Source organism: Rhipicephalus microplus, unplaced genomic scaffold, assembly GCF_043290135.1.
Source record: "Rhipicephalus microplus isolate Deutch F79 unplaced genomic scaffold, USDA_Rmic scaffold_297, whole genome shotgun sequence".
In the NCBI taxonomy this organism is placed as follows: Eukaryota; Metazoa; Arthropoda; class Arachnida; order Ixodida; family Ixodidae; genus Rhipicephalus; species Rhipicephalus microplus.
The window spans coordinates 117,612-135,619 of NW_027464866.1; the positions used below are offsets into that span (position 1 = coordinate 117,612).

At 53.7% G+C, this 18,008-nt stretch overlaps 1 protein-coding gene and 24 non-coding genes across 25 annotated transcripts; all 25 read left to right on the forward strand.

The window, feature by feature from the left end:
* The first annotated feature begins 58 nt into the window (after positions 1–58).
* Positions 59–131, forward strand: TRNAK-CUU (transfer RNA lysine (anticodon CUU)). Its single transcript has one exon. It is a non-coding gene; the product is annotated as a tRNA-Lys (tRNA).
* A 220-nt stretch (positions 132–351) lies between these two features.
* Positions 352–425, forward strand: TRNAN-GUU (transfer RNA asparagine (anticodon GUU)). The gene has a single exon. It is a non-coding gene; the product is annotated as a tRNA-Asn (tRNA).
* A 74-nt stretch (positions 426–499) lies between these two features.
* On the forward strand, positions 500–573 carry TRNAN-GUU (transfer RNA asparagine (anticodon GUU)). The gene has a single exon. It is a non-coding gene; the product is annotated as a tRNA-Asn (tRNA).
* Positions 574–646: 73 nt separating this feature from the next.
* Positions 647–720, forward strand: TRNAN-GUU (transfer RNA asparagine (anticodon GUU)). Its single transcript has one exon. It is a non-coding gene; the product is annotated as a tRNA-Asn (tRNA).
* A 288-nt stretch (positions 721–1,008) lies between these two features.
* On the forward strand, positions 1,009–1,082 carry TRNAN-GUU (transfer RNA asparagine (anticodon GUU)). Its single transcript has one exon. It is a non-coding gene; the product is annotated as a tRNA-Asn (tRNA).
* Positions 1,083–1,223: 141 nt separating this feature from the next.
* TRNAN-GUU (transfer RNA asparagine (anticodon GUU)) lies at positions 1,224–1,297 on the forward strand. Its single transcript has one exon. It is a non-coding gene; the product is annotated as a tRNA-Asn (tRNA).
* Positions 1,298–1,439: 142 nt separating this feature from the next.
* Positions 1,440–1,513, forward strand: TRNAN-GUU (transfer RNA asparagine (anticodon GUU)). Its single transcript has one exon. It is a non-coding gene; the product is annotated as a tRNA-Asn (tRNA).
* A 435-nt stretch (positions 1,514–1,948) lies between these two features.
* On the forward strand, positions 1,949–2,022 carry TRNAN-GUU (transfer RNA asparagine (anticodon GUU)). The gene has a single exon. It is a non-coding gene; the product is annotated as a tRNA-Asn (tRNA).
* Positions 2,023–2,163: 141 nt separating this feature from the next.
* TRNAN-GUU (transfer RNA asparagine (anticodon GUU)) lies at positions 2,164–2,237 on the forward strand. Its single transcript has one exon. It is a non-coding gene; the product is annotated as a tRNA-Asn (tRNA).
* A 289-nt stretch (positions 2,238–2,526) lies between these two features.
* Positions 2,527–2,600, forward strand: TRNAN-GUU (transfer RNA asparagine (anticodon GUU)). Its single transcript has one exon. It is a non-coding gene; the product is annotated as a tRNA-Asn (tRNA).
* Positions 2,601–4,218: 1,618 nt separating this feature from the next.
* On the forward strand, positions 4,219–4,292 carry TRNAN-GUU (transfer RNA asparagine (anticodon GUU)). Its single transcript has one exon. It is a non-coding gene; the product is annotated as a tRNA-Asn (tRNA).
* Positions 4,293–5,541: 1,249 nt separating this feature from the next.
* On the forward strand, positions 5,542–5,615 carry TRNAN-GUU (transfer RNA asparagine (anticodon GUU)). The gene has a single exon. It is a non-coding gene; the product is annotated as a tRNA-Asn (tRNA).
* Positions 5,616–5,689: 74 nt separating this feature from the next.
* On the forward strand, positions 5,690–5,763 carry TRNAN-GUU (transfer RNA asparagine (anticodon GUU)). The gene has a single exon. It is a non-coding gene; the product is annotated as a tRNA-Asn (tRNA).
* Positions 5,764–5,836: 73 nt separating this feature from the next.
* On the forward strand, positions 5,837–5,910 carry TRNAN-GUU (transfer RNA asparagine (anticodon GUU)). The gene has a single exon. It is a non-coding gene; the product is annotated as a tRNA-Asn (tRNA).
* A 288-nt stretch (positions 5,911–6,198) lies between these two features.
* Positions 6,199–6,272, forward strand: TRNAN-GUU (transfer RNA asparagine (anticodon GUU)). The gene has a single exon. It is a non-coding gene; the product is annotated as a tRNA-Asn (tRNA).
* A 141-nt stretch (positions 6,273–6,413) lies between these two features.
* TRNAN-GUU (transfer RNA asparagine (anticodon GUU)) lies at positions 6,414–6,487 on the forward strand. The gene has a single exon. It is a non-coding gene; the product is annotated as a tRNA-Asn (tRNA).
* Positions 6,488–6,629: 142 nt separating this feature from the next.
* Positions 6,630–6,703, forward strand: TRNAN-GUU (transfer RNA asparagine (anticodon GUU)). Its single transcript has one exon. It is a non-coding gene; the product is annotated as a tRNA-Asn (tRNA).
* Positions 6,704–6,776: 73 nt separating this feature from the next.
* Positions 6,777–6,850, forward strand: TRNAN-GUU (transfer RNA asparagine (anticodon GUU)). Its single transcript has one exon. It is a non-coding gene; the product is annotated as a tRNA-Asn (tRNA).
* A 289-nt stretch (positions 6,851–7,139) lies between these two features.
* TRNAN-GUU (transfer RNA asparagine (anticodon GUU)) lies at positions 7,140–7,213 on the forward strand. Its single transcript has one exon. It is a non-coding gene; the product is annotated as a tRNA-Asn (tRNA).
* Positions 7,214–7,354: 141 nt separating this feature from the next.
* TRNAN-GUU (transfer RNA asparagine (anticodon GUU)) lies at positions 7,355–7,428 on the forward strand. The gene has a single exon. It is a non-coding gene; the product is annotated as a tRNA-Asn (tRNA).
* Positions 7,429–7,501: 73 nt separating this feature from the next.
* On the forward strand, positions 7,502–7,575 carry TRNAN-GUU (transfer RNA asparagine (anticodon GUU)). Its single transcript has one exon. It is a non-coding gene; the product is annotated as a tRNA-Asn (tRNA).
* Positions 7,576–8,306: 731 nt separating this feature from the next.
* On the forward strand, positions 8,307–8,380 carry TRNAK-CUU (transfer RNA lysine (anticodon CUU)). The gene has a single exon. It is a non-coding gene; the product is annotated as a tRNA-Lys (tRNA).
* Positions 8,381–8,546: 166 nt separating this feature from the next.
* Positions 8,547–9,690, forward strand: LOC142793247 (uncharacterized; the record flags this gene model as incomplete). Its single annotated transcript, XM_075885767.1, has 1 exon — positions 8,547–9,690. A coding segment is annotated over exon 1 (873 nt), but the record flags the coding sequence as incomplete, so codon positions are not given.
* A 4,382-nt stretch (positions 9,691–14,072) lies between these two features.
* On the forward strand, positions 14,073–14,146 carry TRNAT-GGU (transfer RNA threonine (anticodon GGU)). The gene has a single exon. It is a non-coding gene; the product is annotated as a tRNA-Thr (tRNA).
* A 2,128-nt stretch (positions 14,147–16,274) lies between these two features.
* On the forward strand, positions 16,275–16,348 carry TRNAT-GGU (transfer RNA threonine (anticodon GGU)). Its single transcript has one exon. It is a non-coding gene; the product is annotated as a tRNA-Thr (tRNA).
* The last annotated feature ends 1,660 nt before the right edge of the window (positions 16,349–18,008 follow it).

Consider the following 18,008-nt stretch of genomic DNA (forward strand, 5'->3'; position numbering starts at 1 on the left):
TCTTTGCGCTCATAGCTTTGGAGGAATGTTTTGACGGACGTGAGAGTGCAGCGCGGCTGCCTGCGCGGCGCAATCGGTAACGAGTTCGGCTCTTAACCGAAAGGTTGGAGGTTCGAGCCCTCCCGGGGGCGGTGTGTCGCTTTTTTTCTTTCCGCTGATAGCTTTTGAGAAAAGTTTTGACGGTCGTGAGAATTCAGCACGACTGCCTCCGCGGCGCAATTGGTAACGAGTTCGGCTCTTAACCGAAAGTTTGGACGTTCGAGGCCTCCCGGGGTCGGTGTGTCGCATTTTTATCTTTGCGCTGATAGCTTTGGAGGAATGTTCGGACGGTCGTGAGAGAGCAGCACGACTGCCTCCGTGGCGCAATCGGCTAGCGCGTTCGGCTGTTAACCGAAAGTTTAGAGGTTCGAGCCCTCCTGGGGGCGGTGTGTCGCTTTTTTTTCTTTGCGCTGATAGCTTTTGAGAAAAGTTCTGACGGTGGTGAGAGAGCAGCACGACTGCGTCCGTGGCGCAATCGGCTAGCGCGTTCGGCTGTTAACCGAAAGGTTGGAGGTTCGAGCCCTCCCGAGGGCGGTGTGTCTCTTTTTTTCTTTACGCTGATAGCTTTTGGGAAAACTTCTGACGGTGGTGAGAGAGCAGCACGACTGCCTCCGTGGCGCCATCGGCTAGCGCATTCGGCTGTTAACCGAAAGGTTGGAGGTTCGAGCCCTCCCGGGGGCGGTGTGTCGCTTTTTTTCTTTACGCTGATAGCTTTTGAGAAAAGTTCTGACGGTGGTGAAAGAGCAGCACGACTGCCTCCGTGGCGCATTCGGCTAGCGCGTTCGGCTGTTAACCGAAAGTTTAGAGGTTCGAGCCCTCCCGGGGCGGTGTGTCGCTTTTTTCTCTTTGCGCTGATAGCTTTGGAGAAAAAGAGGTTCGAGCCCTCCTGGGGGCGGTGTGTCGCTTTTTTTTCTTTCCGCTGATAGCTTTTGAGAAAAGTTTTGACGGTGGTGAGAGAGCAGCACGACTGCCTCCGTGGCGCAATCGGCTAGCGCGTTCGGCTGTTAACCGAAAGGTTGGAGGTTCGAGCCCTCCCGGGGGCGGTGTGTCGCTTTTTTTCTTTACGCTGATAGCTTTTGAGAAAAAGAGGTTCGAGCCCTCCTGGGGGCGGTGTGTCGCTTTTTTTTCTTTGCGCTGATAGCTTTTGATAAAAGTTCTGACGGTGGTGAGAGAGCAGCACGACTGCCTCCGTGGCGCAATCGGCTAGCGCGTTCGGCTGTTAACCGAAAGATTAGAGGTTCAAGCCCTCCCGGGGGCGGTGTGTCGCTTTATTTTCTTTCCGCTGATAGCTTTGGACAAAAAGAGGTTCGAGCCCTCCTGGGGGCGGTGTGTCGCTTTTTTTTCTTTACGCTGATAGCTTTTGAGAAAAGTTCTGACGGTGGTGAGAGAGCAGCACGACTGCCTCCGTGGCGCTATCGGCTAGCGCGTTCGGCTGTTAACCGAAAGGTTGAAGGTTCGAGCCCTCCCGGGGGCGATGTGTTGCTTTTTTTCTTTACGCTGATAGCTTTTGAGAAAAGTTCTGACGGTGGTGAGAGAGCAGCACGACTGCCTCCGTGGCGCAATTGGCTAGCGCGTTCGGCTGTTAACCGAAAGCTTAGAGGTTCGAGCCCTCCCGAGGGTGGTGTGTCGCTTTTTTCTCTTTGCGCTGATAGCTTTGGAGAAAAAGAGGTTCGAGCCCTCCTGGGGGCGGTGTGTCTCTTTTTTTCTTTACGCTGATGGCTTTTGAGAAAAGTTCTGACGGTGGTGAGAGAGCAGCACGACTGCCTCCGTGGCGCCATCGGCTAGCGCGTTCGCTTGTTAACCGAAAGGTTGGAGGTTCGAGCGCTCCAGGGGGCGGTATGTCGCTTTTTTTCTTTCCGCTGACAGCTTTTGAGAAAAGTTTTCACGGTGGTGAGAGATCAGCACGACTGCCTCCGTGGCGCAATCGGCTAGCGCGTTCGGCTGTTAACCGAAAGGTTGGAGGTTCGAGCCCTCCCGGGGGCGGTGTGTCGCTTTTTTTCTTTACGCTGATAGCTTTTGAGAAAAAGATGTTCGAGCCCTCCTGGGGGCGGTGTGTCGCTTTTTTTTCTTTGCGCTGATAGCTTTTGATAAAAGTTCTGACGGTGGTGAGAGAGTAGCACGACTGCCTCCGTGGCGCAATCGGCTAGCGCGTTCGGCTGTTAACCGAAAGATTAGAGGTTCAAGCCCTCCCGGGGGCAGTGTGTCGCTTTTTTCTCTTTGCGCTGATAGCTTTGGAGAAAAAGAGGTTCGAGCCCTCCAGGGGGCGGTGTGTCGCTTTTTTTTCTTTCCGCTGATAGTTTTTGAGAAAAGTTTTGACGGTGGTGAGATATCAGCACGACTGCCTTCATGGCGCAATCGGCTAGCGCGTCCGGCTGTTAACCGAAAGGTTGGAGGTTCGAGCGCTACAGGGGGCGGTATGTCGCTTTTTTTCTTTCCGCTGATAGCTTTTGAGAAAAGTTTTCACGGTGGTGACAGATCAGAACGACTGCCTCCTTGGCGCAATCAGCTAGCGCGTCCGGCTGTTAACCGAAAGGTTGGAGGTTCGAGCCCTCCAGGGGGCGGTGTGTCGCTTTTCTTTCTTTCTGCTGATAGCTTTTGAGAAAAGTTCTGACGGTGGTGAGAGAGCAGCACGACTGCCTCCGTGGCGCAATCGGCTATCGCGTCCGGCTGGTAACCGAAAGGTGGGAGGTTCGAGACCTCCCGGGGGTGGTGTGTCGCTTTTTTTTCTTTGCGCTGATAGCTTTGGAGAAAAAGAGGTTCGAGCCCTCCTGGGGGCGGTGTGTCGCTTTTTTTACGCTGATAGCTTTTGAGAAAGGTTCTGACGGTGGTGAGAGAGCAGCACGACTACCTCTGTCGCGCAAGCGTCTAGCGCTTTCGGCTGTTACCGGAAAGGTTGGAAGTTCGAGCCCTCCCGGGGGCGGTGTCTGTTGCTTTTTTCTCTTTGCACTGATGACTTTGGAGGAATGTTCTGACGGTCGTGAGAGTGCAGCACGACTGCCTCCGCAGCGCAATCAGCTAACGAGTTCGGCTCTCAACCAAAAGGTTGGAAGTTCGAGCCCTCCCTGGGGGCGGTGTGTCGCATTTTTATCTTGGCGCTCATAGCTTTGGAGGAATGTTTTGACGGTAGTGAGAGTGCAGCGTGGCTGCCTCCGCGGCGCAGTCGGTAACGAGTTCGGCTCTTAACCGAAAGGTTGGAAGTTCGAGCCCTCCCGAGGGCGGTGTGTCGCATTTTTATCTTTGCGCTGATAGCTTTGGAGGAATGTTCTGATGGTCGTGAGAGTGCAGCACGACTGCCTCCGCGGCGCAATCGGCTAACGTGTTCGGCTCTTAACCGAAAGGTTGGAAGTTCGAGCCCTCCCGAGGGCGGTGTGCCGCATTTTTATCTTTGCGCTCATAGCTTTGGAGGAATGTTTTGGCGGTCGTGAGAGTGCAGCGCGGCTGCCTCCGCAGCGCAATCGGTAACGAGTTTGGCTCTTAACTGAAAGGTTGGAGGTTCGAGCCCTCCCGGGGGCGGTGTGTCGCATTTTTTTCTTTGCACTGATAGCTTTGGAGGAATATTCTGACGGTCGTGAGAGTGCAGCACGACTGCCTCCGTGGCGGAATCGGCTAACGAGTTCGGCTCCTAACGGAAAGGTTGGAGGTTGGAGCCCTCCAGGGGGCGGTGTGTCGCTTTTTTTTCTTTCCGCTGATAACTTTTGAGAAAATTTTTCACGGTGGTGAGAGATCAGCACGACTGCCTCCATGGCGCAATCGGCGAGTGCGTTCAACTGTTAGCGGAAATGTTGGAAGTTCGAGACCTCCCGGGGGCGGTGTGTGTCTTTTTTTTCTTAACGCTGATGGCTTTGTAGAAAAGTTCTGACGGTGGTGAAAGAGGAGCACGACTGCCTCCGTGGCGCAATTAGCTAGCGCGTTCGGCTGTTAACCGAAAAGTTGCAGGTTCGAGCCTTCCTGGGGGCGCTGTAGTGGTCTCTTTTCTTTGCGTTGATAGCTTTGGAGGAATGTTCTGACGGTCGTAAGAGTGCAGCATGACTGCCTCCGCGGTGCAATCGGCTAACGAGTTCGGCTCTTAACCGAAAGGTTGGAGGTTCGAGCCCTCCCGGGGGTGGTGTGTCGCATTTTTTTCTTTGCGCTGATAGCTTTGGAGGATTGTTCTGACGGTGGTGAGAGAGCAGCACGACTGCCTCCATGGCGCAATCGGCTAGCGCGTTCGGCTGTTAACCGAAGGGTTGGAGGTTCGAGCCCTCCATGGGGCGGTGTGTCGCTTTTTTTCTTTCCGCTGATAGCTTTTGAGAAAAGTTTTGACGGTCGTGAGAATTCAGCACGACTGCCTCCGCGGCGCAATTGGTAACGAGTTCGGCTCTTAACCGAAAGTTTGGACGTTCGAGGCCTCCCGGGGTCGGTGTGTCGCATTTTTATCTTTGCGCTGATAGCTTTGGAGGAATGTCCTGACGGTCGTGAGAGTGCAGCACGACTGCCTGCGCGGCGCAATCGGTAACGAGTTCGGCTCTTAACCGAAAGGTTGGAAGTTCGAGCCCTCCCGAGGGTGGTGTGTCGCATTTTTATCTTTGCGCTCATAGCTTTGGAGGAATGTTTTGACGGACGTGAGAGTGCAGCACGACTGCCTCCGCGGCGCAATCGGCTAACGAGTTCGGCTCTTAACCGAAAGGTTGGAGGTTCGAGCACTCCCGGGGGCGGTGTGTCGCATTTTTTCTTTGCGCTGATAGCTCTGGAGGAATGTTTTAACGGTCTTGAGAGTGCAGCGCGCCTGCCTCCGCGGCGCAATCGGTAACGAGTTCGGCTCTTAACCAAAAGGTTGGAAGTTCGAGCCCTCCCGAAGGCGGTGTGTCGCATTTTTATCTTTGCGCTGATAGCTTTGGAGGAATGTCCTGACGGTCGTGAGAGTGCAGCACGACTGCCTGCGCGGCGCAATCGGTAACGAGTTCGGCTCTTAACCGAAAGGTTGGAAGTTCAAGCCCTCCCGAGGGTGGTGTGTCGCATTTTTATCTTTGCGCTCATAGCTTTGGAGGAATGTTTTGACGGACGTGAGAGTGCAGCGCGGCTGCCTCCGCGGCGCAATCGGTAACGAGTTAGGCTTTTAACCGAAAGGTTGGAGGTTCGAGGCCTCCCGTGGGCGGTGTGTCGCATTTTTATCTTTGCGTTCATAGCTTTGGAGGAACGTTCTGACGGTCGTGAGAGTGCAGCACGACTGCCTGCACGGCGCAATCGGCTAACGAGTTCGGCTCTTAACCGAAAGGTTGGAAGTTCGAGCCCTCCCGAGGGTGGCGTGTCGCATTTTTATCTTGCGCTCATAGCTTTGGAGGAATGTTTTGACGGACGTGAGAGTGCAGCGCGGCTACCTGCGCGGCGCAATCGGTAACGAGTTCGGCTCTTAACCGAAAGGTTGGAGGTTCGAGCCCTCCCGGGGGCGGTGTGTCGCATTTTTTTCTTTGCGCTGATAGCTTTGGAGGAATGTTCTGACGGTCGTGAGAGAGCAGCACGACTGCCTCCGTGGCGCAATCGGCTAGCGCGTTCGGCTGTTAACCGAAAGTTTAGAGGTTCGAGCCCTCCTGGGGGCGGTGTGTCGCTTTTTTTTCTTTGCGCTGATAGCTTTTGAGAAAAGTTCTGATGGTGGTGAGAGAGCAGCACGACTGCCTCCGTGGCGCAATCGGCTAGCGCGTTCGGCTGTTAACCGAAAGGTTGGAGGTTCGAGCCCTCCCGAGGGCGGTGTGTCTCTTTTTTTCTTTACGCTGATAGCTTTTGGGAAAACTTCTGACGGTGGTGAGAGAGCAGCACGACTGCCTCCGTGGCGCCATCGGCTAGCGCATTCGGCTGTTAACCGAAAGGTTGGAGGTTCGAGCCCTCCCGGGGGCGGTGTGTCGCTTTTTTTCTTTACGCTGATAGCTTTTGAGAAAAGTTCTGACGTTGGTGAAAGAGCAGCACGACTGCCTCCGTGGCGCATTCGGCTAGCGCGTTCGGCTGTTAACCGAAAGTTTAGAGGTTCGAGCCCTCCCGGGGCGGTGTGTCGCTTTTTTCTCTTTGCGCTGATAGCTTTGGAGAAAAAGAGGTTCGAGCCCTCCTGGGGGCGGTGTGTCGCTTTTTTTTCTTTCCGCTGATAGCTTTTGAGAAAAGTTTTGACGGTGGTGAGAGAGCAGCACGACTGCCTCCGTGGCGCAATCGGCTAGCGCGTTCGGCTGTTAACCGAAAGGTTGGAGGTTCGAGCCCTCCCGGGGGCGGTGTGTGGCTTTTTTTCTTTACGCTGATAGCTTTTGAGAAAAAGAGGTTCGAGCCCTCCTGGGGGCGGTGTGTCGCTTTTTTCTCTTTGCGCTGATAGCTTTTGATAAAAGTTCTGACGGTGGTGAGAGAGCAGCACGACTGCCTCCGTGGCGCAATCGGCTAGCGCGTTCGGCTGTTAACCGAAAGATTAGAGGTTCAAGCCCTCCCGGGGGCGGTGTGTCGCTTTATTTTCTTTCCGCTGATAGCTTTGGAGAAAAAGAGGTTCGAGCCCTCCTGGGGGCGGTGTGTCGCTTTTTTTTCTTTACGCTGATAGCTTTTGAGAAAAGTTCTGACGGTGGTGAGAGAGCAGCACGACTGCCTCCGTGGCGCTATCGGCTAGCGCGTTCGGCTGTTAACCGAAAGGTTGAAGGTTCGAGCCCTCCCGGGGGCGATGTGTTTCTTTTTTTCGTTACGCTGATAGCTTTTGAGAAAAGTTCTGACGGTGGTGAGAGAGCAGCACGACTGCCTCCGTGGCGCAATTGGCTAGCGCGTTCGGCTGTTAACCGAAAGTTTAGAGGTTCGAGCCCTCCCGAGGGTGGTGTGTCGCTTTTTTCTCTTTGCGCTGATAGCTTTGGAGAAAAAGAGGTTCGAGCCCTCCTGGGGGCGGTGTGTCGCATTTTTTTCTTTGCGCTGATAGCTTTTGAGAAAAGTTCTGATGGTGGTGAGAGAGCAGCACGGCTGCCTCCATGGCGCAATAAGCTAGCGCGTTCGGCTGTTAACCGAACGGTTGGAGGTTCGAGCCCTCCCGAGGGCGGTGTGTCTCTTTTTTTCTTTACGCTGATGGCTTTTGAGAAAAGTTCTGACGGTGGTGAGAGAGCAGCACGACTGCCTCCGTGGCGCCATCGGCTAGCGCGTTCGCTTGTTAACCGAAAGGTTGGAGGTTCAAGCCCTCCCGGGGGCGGTGTGTCGCTTTTTTCTCTTTGCGCTGATAGCTTTGGAGAAAAAGAGGTTCGAGCCCTCCAGGGGGCGGTGTGTCGCTTTTTTTCTTTCCGCTGATAGCTTTTGAGAAAAGTTTTGACGGTGGTGAGATATCAGCACGACTGCCTCCGTGGCGCAATCGGCTAGCGCGTCCGGCTGTTAACCGAAAGGTTGGAGGTTCGAGCCCTCCAGGGGGCGGTGTGTCGCTTTTTTTCTTTCCGCTGATAGCTTTTGAGAAAAGTTTTCACGGTGGTGAGAGATCAGCACGACTGCCTCCTTGGCGCAATCGGCTAGCGCGTCCGGCTGTTAACCGAAAGGTTGGAGGTTCGAGCCCTCCAGGGGGCGGTGTGTCGCTTTTCTTTCTTTCTGCTGATAGCTTTTGAGAAACGTTCTGATGGTGGTGAGAGAGCAGCACGACTGCCTCCGGGGCGCAATCGGCTATCGCGTCCGACTGGTAACCGAAAGGTTGGAGGTTCGAGACCTCCCGGGGGTGGTGTGTTGCTTTTTTTTCTTTGCGCTGATAGCTTTGGAGAAAAAGAGGTTCGAGCCCTCCTGGGGGCGGTGTGTCGCTTTTTTTACGCTGATAGCTTTTGAGAAAGGTTCTGACGGTGGTGAGAGAGCAGCACGACTGCCTCTGTCGCGCAAGAGTCTAGCGCATTCGGCTGTTACCGGAAAGGTTGGAAGTTCGAGCCCTCCCGGGGGCGGTGTCTGTTGCTTTTTTCTCTTTGCACTGATGACTTTGGAGGAATGTTCTGACGGTCATGAGAGTGCAGCACGACTGCCTCCGCGGCACAATCGGCTAACGAGTTCGGCTCTTAACCGAAAGGTTGGAGGTTCGAGCCCTCCTGGGGGCGGTGTGTCGTATTTTTTTCTTTGCGCTGATAGCTTTGTAGGAATGTTCTGACGGTCGTGAGAGTGCAGCACGACTGCCTCAGTGGCGCAATCGGCTAACGAGTTCGGCTCTTAATCGAAAGGTTGGAGGTTCGAGGCCTCCCGGAGGCGGTGTGTCGCATTTTTATCTTTGCGCTCATAGCTTTGGAGGAATGTTTTGACGGTCGTGAAAGTGCAGCGCGGCTGCCTCCGCGGCGCAATCGGCTAACGAGTTCGGCTCTTAACCGAAAGGTTGGAGGTTCGAGCCCTCCTGGGGGCAGTGTGTCGCATTTTTTCTTTGCGCTGATAGCTTTGGAGGAATGTTCTTACGGTCGTGAGAGTGCAGCACGACTGCCTCCGTGGCGCAATCGGTAACGAGTTCGGTTCTTAACCGAAAGGTTGGAGGTTAGTGTGGTGATAGCGCCCAGGCACGTCAAGTGTTCGCGTTATCTGGCGCTGTCGCCCACAATTGTAAAGTGTCGTTTGTACGTGACGTCATTGGTCACATGAGTGTCTGCTATATATGTATGCTGGTTGCATGGAATAAAGGTTGGACGTTATCTCGCGCCCATCGGAAGCGGCTCAGTCCCTTTCTCAGCTCCTGCGGCCGGCCCGGACGCGCATGCCCTTTCGCTAGGGCGCAACACGACATGGTGTCAGAAGTGGGATCCTTCTGATATTCGAGGGGCGTTGCACCTTTCTTCGTCAAGCGGCGCCATGTCAGAAGACAAAGAAGTCAAGCCAGTTCACGGCATGATCGCGGTTCCAGCTCCGCCAGCGTTTGACTTCGACCGAACGTCCGAATGGCCTTCCTGGATCCAACTATTCGACGACTACCGCTTTGCCTCTGGCTTGAATGAGCGAAGTGAAGAAGCGCAAGTCCGGACTCTACTCTACACAATGGGCAGGCAAGCGAGAGAGATCTTTTCGACCTTCACACTATCTGAACAACAGCAGAAGCAGTATGAAACCGTCAGAAAAAAGTTCGACGATCACTTCGTGGCCGCACGGAACCTCGTTTACGAGAGTGCATGTTTTCACCGACGCATACAACAACCAGGCGAGTCAGTCGACCAATTCATCACCGCGTTGCACACACTGGCGGACCGGTGCGACTACAAGGAAAAGGAACGCATGATCCACGACCGGTTTGTAGTCGGCCTCAGTGATGCCAAGCTCTCGGAGTCTCTGCAAATGGATGCAAATCTTACACTCGCCAGCGCTTTGGCAAAAGCTCGCTTGAAGGAGACCGTCCAACGACAGCAGCAACAGCTGCGAGAAACCAGCGACGAACCTTCGGCAGCGCCAGCCAGCAACCTGGACGCGGTCAACAAACAACGGCAGCCCCGAAAGAATTCTTCAGGACAGCGTTCCGGCACCTCGTCAAGGACCAGTGCACCGGTCACACAAGGTCAACGCACCAGACCACAGTCCTACCGACCTCTCACATCCAGTTCGTGCCCCAACTGCGGTCAAGGAGAGCACCCGAGGACCTCCTGCCCCGCACGAGCTGCGAAATGCAACTACTGCGGTTGTTCCGGACATTTTGCAGTGCTGTGTCGGAAAAAGGCTGCAGGCGAGCGAAAGAAGGTACCGATTTCTTCTCTCCATATGGAAAAAGGGGCATATTTCGTAGGCGCGGTAAATGGGGAGCACTCCAATTCTCGGTATGCTCAAGTTATCATTAACGGCACTCCGGTGTTCGCTAAACTTGACTCGGGTGCAGAAGTGTCCGTTGTACCCTCAACATTTCCGGGATTGCCTACCAAATTAGACAAGTGCGACATAACCTTAACAGGCCCTGCGAATGAGCCACTGCATGTTCTCGGAAAATTTCTTGCCACTATACAGTGGAGACAACGCATTGTCCGACAAACTGTGTACGTAGTCTCGCCTTTACGCTCGATACTTTTGGGTCTCCCAGCGCTCGAAGCCCTTGAGCTGATCAAGTTCGCTGACTTGGTCAGTAGCGCAACAGCCATCGAAGCTTCCTACCCTCAGCTTTTCGGTAGTCTGGGAGCTATGAAAGGGAAATACAATATCAGACTGAAGCCGAACTCGGTACCCTTTGCTATTCCGGTTGCGCGTCGCATTGCCTTACCCCTGCGGGACCGAGTGAAGCAGGAGCTCGAGCGTATGGAGCGAGATGACGTAATCCGCAAAGTAGACGAACCAACAGAATGGTGCGCAGGTATTGTACCAGTACTCAAACCTTCTGGAGACGTTCGTATTTGCGCTGACTTGACGCAACTAAATAAAAGTGTACTTCGCGAGCGCTATGTTATGCCAACGGTTGAAGATAGCCTTGGTCTGTTAAGTGGGGCATCGGTTTTTTCGAAGCTGGACGCTAATTCTGGATTTTATCAGATCAAGTTGTCGCCGGAAAGCCAATTGTTAACTACCTTCATTACGCCATTTGGGCGATACTGTTTTCAGAGGCTACCGTTTGGAATAACGTCAGCACCTGAGTTTTTTCAAAAGAAAATGTCGCAGACTCTGCAAGGAATCCCAGGCGTGGTAAACATGATGGATGATGTGCTCATTTATGGCTGCAACAAAGCTCAACATGATGAGCGTCTGCGTCTTACTTTAGACCGTCTCATGAGTGCTGGTGTTACGCTAAACAAAGAAAAGTGTTGTTTTGGAGTAACCGAGATAAAGTTTCTTGGTTGTGTTCTAAGTCGAGATGAAATCAGGCTGGACCCTGAAAAGGTCCGGGCCATCAAAGAACTGCCGACGCCAAATAACGTGTCTGACGTTCGACGGCTGCTCGGTATGACTAATCATCTGGCAAGATTCATACCAGATTTGGCTTCAAAAACGGCGCCGTTACGTCACTTGCTTTTGAAGAGTTCTGAATGGACGTGGGGACCAGCCCAAGAGCAAGCGCTGTCATACGTTAAAGACGTTATCGGTTCGGCGCACGTCATGGCCAACTATGATGCAAAGTACCCTACGATTCTTTCCGCCGATGCGTCGTCATTCGGTTTGGGGGCGGTACTGATGCAAGTCCAACCAAACAACGAAAAACGACCCGTTGCCTTTGCATCACGATCGTTGACGCCTGCCGAAACCAGATATTCCCAAATTGAAAAAGAAGCACTAGCAATGACGTGGGCGGCAGAACGATTCGAAGGGTACATTAAAGGTCTTGAAATTGTGTGTGAAACCGACCACAAACCTCTTTAAACCTTGCTGGGAAAATCTCCTTTAGATGTTTTACCACCTCGCATTCAGCGTTTTCGCATGAGGCTCATGCGGTTCAGCTATGAAGTTGTGCATGTCCCGGGCAAGAGCTTAGTTACTGCAGATGTGTTGTCGAGGGCCCCGATTCGGGGAAAAGAAACTGATAATGCACTGTCTATTAGTGACGTCAGCACGCACGTTTCAGGATGCTTGTCAAACGTGGTCGAGGCCAGCCTCTTCGAAAGAGTGAAAGCAGAACAAGCCGCTGACGAAGTTTGTCAAGCACTCGTAAAATTCAGCTGGAAAGGGTGGCCGAAATTTTCATCTCTTCCGATGGTCTTGCGTCCATATTGGCAGGAAAGAGCCATGCTTACAGTTGCTGAAGGCGTGCTACTTAAAGGTATGAGGTTGGTCATTCCTCGAAAATTGCGCGCAGAGGTCTTGATACGCTTGCACGAGAGTCACCTGGGAATCGAAAAATGCAGAGCTCGAGCCAAAGAGTCGGTATGGTGGCCAGGGTTGAGTTATCAGCTGAAAGCTTTGGTTACCGACTGCCGCGTATGCGCCGAGCACAGACACCAAAAGCCAGAACCAATGATCCCGACAACCACTCCACAGCGTCCTTGGCAAAAACTAGGAGCTGATCTCTGCCATGTTCAAGGAAAATGGTATTTGGTAGTCGTAGATTATTTTTCTAGGTACCCAGAGATTGCTTTGTTATCATCTACAACGAGTGCCACTGTCATTACGCACCTTAAAAGTTTCTTTGCAAGACATGGCATACCAGAAGTTGTTATGTCTGATAACGGAGCGCAATTTGTGTCGCAGGAATACAAGTTGTTCGCTCGCAACTACGGGTTTCGCGCTGTGACGTCTAGCCCAAGGTACCCCCAGGCAAATGGTGAAGTAGAGAGGATGGTCCAGACAATCAAAGGTCTCATTACAAAAGCGAAGGACCCATATCTTTCTCTCCTAGCGTACAGGGACACTCCGGGGCCACTTGGGAAAAGCCCTGCAGAACTTCTAATGGGCAGGCGGCTACGCACAACGGTGCCTGTCCATCCCACAAGCCTTCTGCCTCAGACGGTGAACCTGAGAGAGTTCAGAAGCCACGATACGACCGCCCGACAGCGGCAGCGTAGGAACTTCAACCTTCGTCATAGGGCTACTTCGTTGCGAGCACTCGAACCGGGCGCGGAAGTCTGGGTGACGGACTGCAAAGCAAAAGCGCGAGTCTTGCGACTTGCTGAGCGGCCGAGGTCGTATGTGGTTAGAACTTCCACTGGTGTAGTTCTAGAAAGAAACAGGAAATCCTTGGTGCGCTTTGTTTCACAGCCAAAAGAAGGTGAGGATGAGGCAGATAGCGATGATTTTCCTCAGGCAGATGATAGTCGGGTAGAAACGGAACAGAATTCTAATCGCGTTACAGACAGCATGGCGCCTGACGATCTATCTAGCCCTTCCTTGCCGGGAACTGACCTTCCTGAATACCAAACGCGATCTGGTCATCTTGTTCGACGGCCGGAACGCTACGGGTTCAGTAATTGACTGTATTGTTCTTGCGCATTTTTTGTTTTCTGCAAAGTGTTCTTTCGCTGGCAGTGCTGCGAAGTTTGTTGCAACTGTCAGCGTATTGTTAAAGAAGGGGAGATGTGGTGATAGCGCCCAGGCGCGTCAAGTGTTCGCGTTATCTGGCGCTGTCGCCCACAATTGTAAAGTGTCGTTTGTACGTGACGTCATTGGTCACATGAGTGTCTGCTATATATGTATGCTGGTTGCATGGAATAAAGGTTGGACGTTATCTCGCGCCCATCGGAAGCGGCTCAGTCCCTTTCTCAGCTCCTGCGGCCGGCCCGGACGCGCATGCCCTTTCGCTAGGGCGCAACACGACAGTTAGAGCCCTTTCGGGGGCGGTGTGTCGCATTTTTTTTCTTTGCGCTCATAGCTTTGGAGGAAATTTTTGACGGTCGTGAGAGCGCAGCGCGGCTGCCTCCGCGGCGCAATCGGTAACGAGTTCGGCTCTTAACCGAAAGGTTGGAGGTTAGAGCCCTTTCGGGGGCGGTGTGTCGCATTTTTTTCTTTGCGCTCATAGTTTGGAGGAAATTTTTGACGGTCGTGAGAGCGCAGCGCGGCTGCCTCCGCGGCGCAATCGGTAACGAGTTCGGCTCTCAATCGAAAGGTTGGAGGTTCGAGGTCTCCCGAAGGCGGTGTGTCGCATTTTTATCTTTGCGCTCACAGCTTTGGAGGAATGTTTTGACGGTCGTGAAAGTGCAGCGCGGCTGCCTCCGCGGCGCAATCGGTAACGAGTTCGGCTCTTAACCGAAAGTTTGGAGGTTCGAGCCCTCCCGAGGGCGGTGTGTCGCTTTTTTTTCTTTGCGCTGATAGCTTTGGAGAAAAAGAGGTTCGAGCCCTCCTGGGGGCGGTGTGTCGCTTTTTTTACGCTGATAGCTTTTGAGAAAGGTTCTGATGGTGGTGAGAAAGCAGCACGACTGCCTCTGTCGCGCAAGCGTCTAGCGCTTTCGGCTGTTACCGGAAAGGTTGGAAGTTCGAGCCCTCCCGGGGGCAGTGTCTGTTGCTTTTTTCTCTTTGCACTGATGACTTTGGAGGAATGTTCTGACGGTCGTGAGAGTGCAGCACGACTGCCTCCGCGCAATCAGCTAACGAGTTCGGCTCTCAACCAAAAGGTTGGAAGTTCGAGCCCTCCCGAGGATGGTGTGTCGCATTTTTATCTTTGCGCTCATAGCTTTGGAGGAATGTTTTGACGGTCGTGAAAGTGCAGCGCGGCTGCCTCCGTGGCGCAATCGGCTATCGCGTCCGGCTGGTAACCGAAAGGTTGGAGGTTCGAGACCTCCCGGGGGTGGTGTGTCGCTTTTTTTTCTTTGCGCTGATAGCTTTGGAGAAAAAGAGGTTCGAGCCCTCCTGGGGGCGGTGTGTCGCTTTTTTTACGCTGATAGCTTTTGAGAAAGGTTCTGACGGTAATGAGAGAGCAGCACGACTGCCTCTGTCGCGCAAGCGTCTAGCGCTTTCGGCTGTTACCGGAAAGGTTGGAAGTTCGAGCCCTCCCGGGGGCGGTGTCTGTTGCTTTTTTCTCTTTGCACTGATGACTTTGGAGGAATGTTCTGACGGTCGTGAGAGTGCAGCACGACTGCCTCCGCGGCGCAATCGGTAACGAGTTCGGCTCTAAACCGAAAGGTTGGACGTTCGAGGCCTCCCTGGGGGCGGTGTGTCGCATTTTTATCTTTGCGCTCATAGCTTTGGAGGAATATTTTGACGGTAGTGAGAGTGCAGCGTGGCTGCCTCCGCGGCGCAATCGGTAACGAGTTCGGCTCTTAACCGAAAGGTTGGAAGTTCGAGCCCTCCCGAGGGCGGTGTGTCGCATTTTTATCTTTGCGCTGATAGCTTTGGAGGAATGTTCTGATGGTCGTGAGAGTGCAGCACGACTGCCTCCGCGGCGCAATCTGCTAACGTGTTCGGCTCTTAACCGAAAGGTTGAAAGTTCGAGCCCTCCCGGGGGCGGTGTGTCGCATTTTTTTCTTTGCGCTGATAGCTTTGGAGGATTGTTCTGACGGTGGTGAGAGAGCAGCACGACTGCCTCCGTGGCGCGATCGGCTAGCGCGTTCGGCTCTTAACCGAAAGGTTAGACGTTCGAGGCCTCCCGAGGGCGGTGTGTCGCATTTTTATCTTTGCGCTCATAGCTTTAGAGGAATGTTTTGACGGTCGTGAGAGTGCAGCGCGGCTGCCTCCACGGCGCAATCGCTAACGAGTTCGTCTCTTAACCGAAAGGTTGGAAATTCCAGCCCTCCCGAGGGTGGTGTGTCGCATTTTTTTCTTTGCGCTGATAGCATTGGAGGAATGTTCTGACGGTCGTGAGAGTGCAGCACGACTGCCTCCGCAGCGCAATCGGCTAACGAGTTCAGTTCGGCTCTTAACCGAAATGTTGGAAGTTCGAGCCCTCCCGAGGGCGGTGTGTCGCATTTTTATCTTTGCGCTGATAGCTTTGGAGGAAATTTTTGACGGTCGTGAGAGCGCAGCGCGGCTGCCTTCGCGGCGCAATCGGTAACGAGTTCGGCTCTTAACCGAAAGGTTGGAAGTTCGAGCCCTCCCGAAGGCGGTGTGTCGCATTTTTATCTTTGCGCTGATAGCTTTGAAGGAATGTTCTGACGGTCGTGAGAGTGCAGCACGACTGCCTGCACGGTGCAATCGGCTAACGAGTTTGGCTCTTAACCGAAAGGTTGGAAGTTCGAGCCCTCCCGAGGGTGGTGTGTCGCATTTTTATCTTTGCGCTCATAGCTTTGGAGGAATGTTTTGATGGACGTGAGAGTGCAGCGCGGCTGCCTCCGCGGCGCAATCGGTAACAAGTTCGGCTCTTAACCGAAAGGTTGGAAGTTCGAGCCCTCCCGAAGGCGGTGTGTCGCATTTTTATCTTCGCGCTCACAGCTTTGGAGGAATGTTTTGACGGTCGTGAAAGTGCAGCGCGGCTGCCTCCGCGGCGCAATCGGTAACGAGTTCGGCTCTTAACCGAAAGTTTGGAGGTTCGAGCCCTCCCGAGGGTGGTGTGTCGCTTTTTTTTCTTTGCGCTGATAGCTTTGGAGAAAAAGAGGTTCGAGCCCTCCTGGGGGCGGTGTGTCGCTTTTTTTACGCTGATAGCTTTTGAGAAAGGTTCTGACGGTGGTGAGAAAGCAGCACGACTGCCTCTGTCGCGCAAGCGTCTAGCGCTTTCGGCTGTTACCGGAAAGGTTGGAAGTTCGAGCCCTCCCGGGGGCGGTGTCTGTTGCTTTTTTCTCTTTGCACTGATGACTTTGGAGGAATGTTCTTACGGTCGTGAGAGTGCAGCACGACTGCCTCCGCAGCGCAATCAGCTAACGAGTTCGGCTCTCAACCAAAAGGTTGGAAGTTCGAGCCCTCCCGAGGATGGTGTGTCGCATTTTTATCTTTGCGCTCATAGCTTTGGAGGAATGTTTTGACGGTCGTGAAAGTGCAGCGCGGCTGCCTCCGTGGCGCAATCGGCTATCGCGTCCGGCTGGTAACCGAAAGGTTGGAGGTTCGAGACCTCCCGGGGGTGGTGTGTCGCTTTTTTTTCTTTGCGCTGATAGCTTTGGAGAAAAAGAGGTTCGAGCCCTCCTGGGGGCGGTGTGTCGCTTTTTTTACGCTGATAGCTTTTGAGAAAGGTTCTGACGGTGGTGAGAGAGCAGCACGACTGCCTCTGTCGCGCAAGCGTCTAGCGCTTTCGGCTGTTACCGGAAAGGTTGGAAGTTCGAGCCCTCCCGGGGGTGGTGTCTGTTGCTTTTTTCTCATTGCACTGATGACTTTGGAGGAATGTTCTGACGGTCGTGAGAGTGCAGCACGACTGCCTCCGCAGCGCAATCAGCTAACGAGTTCGGCTCTCAACCAAAAGGTTGGAAGTTCGAGCCCTCCCGAGGACGGTGTGACGCATTTTTATCTTTGCGCTCATAGCTTTGGAGGAATGTGCGGATGGTCGGGAGAGTGCAGCACGACTGCCTCCGCGGCGCAATCGGTAACGAGTTCGGCTCTAAAGCGAAAGGTTGGACGTTCGAGGCCTCCCTGGGGGCGGTGTGTCGCATTTTTATCTTTGCGCTCATAGCTTTGGAGGAATGTTTTGACGATAGTGAGAGTGCAGCGTGGCTGCCTCCGCGGCGCAATCGGTAACGAGTTCGGCTCTTAACCGAAAGGTTGGAAGTTCGAGCCCTCCCGAGGGCGGTGTGTCGCATTTTTATCTTTGCGCTGATAGCTTTGGAGGAATGTTCTGATGGTCGTGAGAGTGCAGCACGACTGCCTCCGCGGCGCAATCGGCTAACGTGTTCGGCTCTTAACCGAAAGGTTGAAAGTTCGAGCGCTCCCGGGGGCGGTGTGTCGCATTTTTTTCTTTGCGCTGATAGCTTTGGAGGATTGTTCTGACGGTGGTGAGAGAGCAGCACGACTGCCTCCGTGGCGCGATCGGCTAGCGTGTTCGGCTCTTAACCGAAAGGTTAGACGTTCGAGGCCTCCCGAGGGCGGTGTGTCGCATTTTTATCTTTGCGCTCATAGCTTTGGAGGAATGTTCTGATGGTCGTGAGAGTGCAGCACGACTGCCTCCGCGGCGCAATCGGCTAACGTGTTCAGCTCTTAACCGAAAGGTTGGAAGTTCGAGCCCTCCCGAGGGCGGTGTGTCGCATTTTTATCTTTGCGCTCATAGCTTTGGAGGAATGTTTTGACGGTCGTGAGAGTGCAGCGCGGCTGCCTCCACGGCGCAATCGCTAACGAGTTCGTCTCTTAACCGAAAGGTTGGAAATTCCAGCCCTCCGGAGGGTGGTGTGTCGCATTTTTGTCTTTGCGCTGATAGCTTTGGAGGAATGTTCTGACGGTCGTGAGAGTGCAGCACGACTGCCTCCGCAGCGCAATCGGCTAACGAGTTCAGTTCGGCTCTTAACCGAAATGTTGGAAGTTCGAGCCCTCCCGAGGGCGGTGTGTCGCATTTTTATCTTTGCGCTCATAGCTTTGGAGGAAATTTTTGACGGTCGTGAGAGCGCAGCGCGGCTGCCTCCGCGGCGCAATCGGTAACGAGTTCGGCTCTTAACCGAAAGGTTGGAAGTTCGAGCCCTCCCGAAGGCGGTGTGTCGCATTTTTATCTTTGCGCTGATAGCTTTGGAGGAATGTTCTGACGGTCGTGAGAGTGCAGCACGACTGCCTGCGCGGCGCAATCGGCTAACGAGTTTGGCTCTTAA